General features: G+C 39.8%; 1 protein-coding gene across 4 annotated transcripts in view; it reads left to right on the top strand.

Moving 5' to 3' along the window:
* The first annotated feature begins 306 nt into the window (after positions 1 to 306).
* The window catches only part of gsap (gamma-secretase activating protein), a 31,083-nt gene continuing 24,738 nt past the window's right edge, over positions 307 to 6,651 (top strand). The window contains exons 1-14 of one of the 4 annotated variants that reach the window (XM_071502905.1): positions 307 to 1,156; positions 2,062 to 2,132; positions 3,100 to 3,156; positions 3,304 to 3,373; positions 3,624 to 3,671; positions 3,804 to 3,892; positions 4,333 to 4,402; positions 4,537 to 4,586; positions 4,896 to 5,006; positions 5,143 to 5,199; positions 5,325 to 5,371; positions 5,683 to 5,768; positions 6,216 to 6,293; positions 6,374 to 6,460. In XM_071502905.1, coding sequence (XP_071359006.1) covers positions 1,069 to 1,156; positions 2,062 to 2,132; positions 3,100 to 3,156; positions 3,304 to 3,373; positions 3,624 to 3,671; positions 3,804 to 3,892; positions 4,333 to 4,402; positions 4,537 to 4,586; positions 4,896 to 5,006; positions 5,143 to 5,199; positions 5,325 to 5,371; positions 5,683 to 5,768; positions 6,216 to 6,293; positions 6,374 to 6,460 — 1,009 coding nt within the window. In that variant the 5' untranslated portion in view covers positions 307 to 1,068. The remainder of the gene's footprint in view (positions 1,157 to 2,061; positions 2,133 to 3,099; positions 3,157 to 3,303; positions 3,374 to 3,623; positions 3,672 to 3,803; positions 3,893 to 4,332; positions 4,403 to 4,536; positions 4,587 to 4,895; positions 5,007 to 5,142; positions 5,200 to 5,324; positions 5,372 to 5,682; positions 5,769 to 6,215; positions 6,294 to 6,373; positions 6,461 to 6,651) is intronic. The other 3 variants (XM_071502904.1, XM_071502901.1, XM_071502903.1) reach the window with 3 other exon arrangements.

The raw sequence follows: 6,651 nt of genomic DNA, 5'->3' as shown, positions 1-6,651 counted from the left end.
AACGTCACAGTCTTTATTAATAACATTTAACATGTATACCTATTCTTTGCTTTAATTGTGAAAAGGTAAAAGATCAACATGTTTCTGTGGATGTCTATACATCACAGGTAGTGGTCCAGGCCCCCAAATATTGGAGTAATAGCAGGCATGTCATTTAAATACTACTACTACTAGTACTACTACCACTACTACTATAATAAATATAATAATAATAATAAATAATAATAAATAAGCTTGTTCAACCCATACACCGAGCTTTTCCATTTTTATGTACTTAAAGCAATGGACAGTATTTCTTTTACTAATTAGCTTCCTGTTTAATCACTAGATTTGGAATATTTAATGTGTGTATACTGTGCTATTTGTGTTGTTTAATCACAAAATGTAATTGTTGGAGCTCAACAGATTTAAATTCCTGTCTGGACAAGAACAGCATGGTATATTATTAGCTTATTAGCTTCATTGCTGCAATAAAATAAGTAGAGGGGAAGAAGCCTTTATTATCATCTTTTTCTTGGAGGGAATACAACTGATGTAGCAATAACATTCAACTGTATATAAGAGGTTTTTCGTTTAAAAACTGATAATTTGGTATACAGTTTAATACATTTAGGGACATTGTTCAGCAGTGCCATGACTCCGTTGTGAAAGGCCTGACTGTGACAGGAGGGTGAACTCACTCAGCGGGGCGGTGAGAGATTCCGAGCCGCTGGACTGATGCTTCCCTCGGCCTATGGCAGCGATTTTCCCGGCTGTGTGATTCCCCCCCCCCCGCGGAGGGAGGAGCTAACTTCGGGGTTCAACATTACATTTCCGCATGTCAATAAAAACATCTGAAGTCAGGAGGAAGAAGCGGGTAGTTAATGCAGAAACGAACCTAAGTGCTCCGCTCGCTGCCATTTTTGCATGTGCCCAAAGCAAACACGTAAAGACTCTCGGTCACATGATGCCAAGCCTGAGCAGTCGCCAGCTGCAAGGTGCTGCCTCTCCTCAACGCAACTCACTCCGGAGTCTTTTCAAAGAAGGGATTTCTGCGCTGAAAACCAGGGAGCAGACTGACCTGTGCAGATGCTGATATTAAAGCAAAGGTTTGACCTGCACGGAGATGTGGTGTCTGATATCCTCAGGAAGGAGGCGTCTGTCTGCAGGGTGAAAGGTGAGGCGTTCAGGTGTTATCAGTGACAAACAGTTTCCCTGCGTTAAAGGGCATAATTGAACAGTTTAGCTAGCTAACAGTGCTAGCTAAAAGTAAAAGGTTCAAGTTTTTTTTTTTTCACTGTTCTTACTGAATTTATAGTGAATTACGTGTATTATGCATGTTTGTATACATTTGAGATCTAGTTCAATAATAAGTTATTGAAAAGAAAAAATGTCCTTTATCTGTAGTTTCACAAAAAACAGAAAACTCCAAACTTTTTTAATGACTTCAAGGTGTTAACGTGTTGAGCACTAGATGGCGCTGTTTACTCTTCAAATTTCTCTAAAAACCGTATGAAACCTTAAAAGCAGTCTGCACACCTTCATAAACCTAACTATGACGCACATTGAAAATAATCTAATATCAATTTCCTGAACGAAGACCCTAAAATATCTGGAGTTCATTCTCTCAGCATCTGAGAAAATATTATATTTACAGTGCACATTTTTTTTTACAGACTTAAAAGCTTATTTTCGCAGGATCCAAAATCACAGTCTTTCAAATATCATACAGCTTAAAAGCAATTAAAGTACAGTAAACCCATAAGAAATAATTGAAAAAGAAAAAAAAACAAGCAAAACTCTGTATGACATGTTTTCTGTAAACTCCATGTTTAGTACACAGGCATACATATTGATGCATGTCAATGGTTTTCATGCAGGCAATATGCTTATACCATTAAGCAGCTTATTTTTGCCTAATAATTCCCCTAAACATGTGGGCACTTTCTGTATGTAACAACAACTAATTATACAATGGAAACACACTTTATATTCATTCTGCATCACACTTCAGTGTGAACATTGGCAGGGACACTAAAAACTTTTTTGTCAGGGCTGTTCATAATAATCCTGTGTTTGCAGAATACTCCGGCGAAGTAGAGACTCGTATCCTGAACATTGAGAGAGATGGTGGCATCCTTTACTCCTGGAAGGTAAGTCCACAGAGAAGTCACTGCATATTATGTGTTTCTTATACTGGGTATGCTCATTAAGTGAGTGTGACTATCCTAATTCATATTAATGCGGTGTTACAAGATGCAATTCAGTGTCACTTCATTATACCCTTTGTATGAAAGTAACACTTAAACTGCACAAAATAATCACCATATTTTTCTTTATTTCACCATAATAACATCCTTTGAACTTGGATATAATTAGTGTAACATATCGTGAAAGTTGTTATAAACCTAAGATCCCACACTTCTCTGTAGAATTCCTGTATCTTACATGTTATATGTGCATTATGTGCACTTGGCTTGACAACCACTCTGCATCTGCTTGTTTAAGTGAAGTGAAATATTCAAATCCCAGATGCCATTCCTCGTCAAACGGACACCATCAAATAAAAAATTCTATATTCTTTCTTTCAGTTTTCTCTGCAGTTCTGCTCCACATATTTGGTATTTTTGGAAAGCTTGGATTCCTTACTAGAATTTAAAATAAAGTTCTGTGTGTTGAACCACGCTTCTCTGCACAACATACATTTTTAATGATAGACCTGCCAAAGACTCTGTGGGTTTAGGAGGTTAAAGACGGTGTGCAGCCTGCAAACAGAAAATAATCTCTTTTTTAGTACAAGGTTTACAATTTAATGCATGCCTGGTTGTGCCCCGCGTTTCAAAGAAGACTTGCTTTTATTTTAAGTCTTCTGAGCCAAAAATGTGGCGGATCGCTGGTTTGAAGTGAGGCAGGTCCGGTCAGGATAAGCAGCAAGGTCAGCCGTGGTAATGAGGAGGTCAAGCGTGACTTTCCACACATGTCACTGTGTTGGAAGACACCAGTGGGAAAGTGGGTCTAGTGGTCAGAACAGGTTAGGATTATCCATCTCTGTGCTTTGATTGATTTATTGACACATGACCTAAGTAGAGGATTTCATTCTAGTCTATTCTACTCTGATAGGGGGCAACAGATACCACCAGGATTGGGAAGTACGACTTCAACACCAAACAGAACAAGGTAGTGTATGTGTGTGTATGTGTGTGTGTGTATGTGTGTGTGTGTCCTGTCTTCTTCTCTTCAGTGCTGCAGGTTTTGCTTTTGTGTGTGCAGCTGAATCTTTGCACACTCATCCCCATGCGGCTGCGTTTGTGTTCTCTGCAACAGCTCCTGTACTCGTTTGACAAGCAGGTGTGTGTCAGCAGCTGTTCCCTGAACAAGGAGGAGACGTTGTTGGGTGAGCCTCTGCAATGCACAGACAATGAATTAACCAGCAACAGACATTATTAACAATACCTGTGTTCTTGGCCCAAAATCAAGTGTAAGCGTCAGTGTCTAGGGATGCAGTGAGGGTGGAGATTGTTGACTGCAGTGGTGCCAAACCATTGTTAAGAAACAATGATTTAATACAAATCAGTGTTGTTTATGTGGAAAATATGTGTAATATTAAGTCACGTCACACTTCACCTTTGCTTTTTCCCTCTCAGCTGTCAGCTTGGTACAAAATACCAAAGGAGAAGAGCGCCTCAGACCAAGTAACACCCAGGATCTCTCTCTCTCAAATTTCATTTACCAGCTATGACACTAACCTTTTCAGCTACTTAAAGCATCTTAAATCCACATGTGGCATTTTCAGTCTTGGCCGTAATTCTGTCTGATCTTTGTAGTTTCCAAGTGTCTGACTCTCCTGATTGAGATCCATCCCATCAACAACACTAAAGTCCTCAAGGCAGTTGACTGCAGGGTCAAAGTGCAGGTAGAGTGTGTGTTGTCTTGGCTACTTTCGCTTTACTGCAGCCAGGAGCTGACATTGCAGTTATGGAGCAATGGAGCTTACAGTGGCTATTTATGTTATTAAGCTTCCTGAAAGTGCGCTGGCGTGCAAACGCTTTTCTATCACTTTCCCTTAATCACTTAATCTTTGTTTACGACTCTTTCTAAATGATGTCATCTCATCAACAGAGGAATACTATAAATGACTATGTCATTAAGCTGCATTAAGCTGCTGTAACCCTAGCATTCCTCATTATTTGTTGCCCACCACGTTGCCAAACCCCACATCTACAGATATGCTACAGAATGTTTGACAACTTCATTGAAATATAAAAATCAGCAAACTAATGTCTCTGTCTGCTAAGTATCATAAACCACTAATTCGGACGCTGACTCATCATGTTTCTCTGTGGCTTCCCCTAGTTCCTCCACCAGGAAACTGACAGGAGATCAGTGCTTGAGAGCCACCTGCTCCTGCTGACAGATGACGGATGTGAGTGTCTTCATGCTTCTTGTCATTAAATAAAACAAAAATAGAGATAATTGATCTCTCAGTTCTATGGAGAAAAATTACACTGGACATTTGTGAGTGGTAGTTATATATAATGATCCTTCTGTGTGCTTCAGATGTGGATCTGTACCATGTTCTGCTGACCAAACAGGAGGGTTATAGAGTGGTAAGTTGCACTCTACATTCACCACATTGCCTCCTCTTTTTTCTTTTTGAAGGAAGTATATGCTAAAAGTTGCATCTGTCCGGCAGATTTGTGCATTTTTTAGAGGTATAAATTCCTTCCAAAGGTCCACATATCTAGCAATTAATAAGTAAAACAGTTGGAATGTATTTACATAATACTGTGTAAAGAATATATTGCTCCGACCTCATTCTCAGGCTATAAACTACACTGTGTCTCTTATCCTCCTTGGAGTAGCTGTGCATTAAGAATTCAGGATATGCTGAATATGAATGTGTTTGTATGAACCAGGTGATGGCGAATCCGGAGCGTTTGCACAAAACTGTAGAGAGAATAGTAGAGGATTTAAGTTGGGTCCAGTGGGACGGACACTCACAAAGACTCTACTGTCTCACACACAAGGTAACACAGACACACACACAGAGGCCTGAATAACTATACGTACATTCATCCACACAAAGATGGCTACGTCACACACCAGTTAACACACTGAACGAGCTTCAAAATGACCTCTCACACGGTTACGTGGCTTTCACAGGACAAGTTCCTGCTGCGATGTGTTCAGTTTTATCCCAACCATAACTGTGAGACTGCGGTAAGTCAACTCTATGTCTTTTAGTTTAATAAATGATTCGTTTTTGTGCAGATGCTTCAATTGTTAGTTGTCCTTTCCTTTGATAACAACAAGCCGTTCTCCTGCTTTACGCTGCTGTACAACAGATGGAGCTTCCGTTAGAGTTGCCTGCTAATGCTTTCCACGCAGTCAAGTAAGGCAACGACTATACTGCAGTATTAGAAATATGTTTTTATATATTCTGCATTCCTTTGCATGTTATTGAAGTGTACTCGCACCAATAGAGACAAAAAATAATCCATGTGCATTATCTGTGCTGTGCAAGTCATTAGTTTGTTGTATTGTATTTATCTATGCATCTTTAACTGAAATTCACCAACCGGGATTTTTTGTGTGTGTGTGTGTGTGTGTGTGTGTGTGTGTGTGTGTGTGTGTGTGTGTGTGTGTGTGTGTGTGTGTGTGTGTGTGTGTGTGTGTGTGCGCGCGCGTGTGCGCGGCCAACAGGTTTGTAAACCTGGGCTTTGATCATTATCACATTGAGAGACCAGAACAGGAGCGTGTTCGGATGAAAGTGTTCACAAACCAAATAGGTAACACATACACACACACACATACATGCTCATCCTTGTGTGAATAACATGCTTTCACATGGATGTGAGTTATTATAACTAATATGTTGATGTGTGTTTTTTTTTCTCTTTCTGAAAACAAGAAAGTAGGTCCCTGTAACAAGTCAGAAATTTTATATTACACTCTTTACTGCACAATGATGCAATGTAATCATGCAATAGAACATGAACCGATTTTGTTGAATGATTATTGACTAAAATCTTGATTGAATTTGTCATTTCTGAATCAAAAACAAAAGCTTCATAATCCCTGTCCTCTCAGTGATCAATGCATTTTTAAAAAAATTTTTACAAACAGAACACAGCCTGCTTAATCTCACATTGATTATCACGGATGTTTGTGATCTTGAAATAATGGCATCTAAGTGTGTGATCCACAACTGCTCTTTCTCCGTGGTTTGTTTTAAGGAAGCATGTGTGTGTGCTACAGCCAGCCTCTGAAAGACAAACAGGAACTAATATACACCGTGGTCTTGGTTCACAAAGGTGTGTATACTATCTGCTGTTGTCTAGTCCAAAGAAAGTTTTAAGTTCTTATCATGAGGCTAATTTCTCGCTCTGTGCAGACTGCAGCAAGACGTTCAGGGTGTCTCTGGGCAGTGACCGGTCGCAGCACAAAGCCGCACAGCTCCATCCACTCTTCATCCCTATAGGTCAGTGCACACACTGAAATGTAATATAGTCACACACACACACACACACACACACACACACACACACACACACACACACACATCATTATGTTTATAAATTCAGCCAAGTGTGTGTGTGTGTGTGTGTGTGTGTGAGTTTGTAAGCTTGGCTGCCAAACATGCAGAAACAGGAACACCGACTCACAAATACT

The sequence above is a fragment of the Trachinotus anak genome, unplaced genomic scaffold, assembly GCF_046630095.1.
Source record: "Trachinotus anak isolate AG129_WGS33_773 ecotype Australia unplaced genomic scaffold, CSIRO_AGI_Tana_v1 ptg000018l, whole genome shotgun sequence".
Taxonomy (NCBI): Eukaryota; Metazoa; Chordata; class Actinopteri; order Carangiformes; family Carangidae; genus Trachinotus; species Trachinotus anak.
This window is presented reverse-complemented; position numbering and strand designations above follow the sequence as displayed.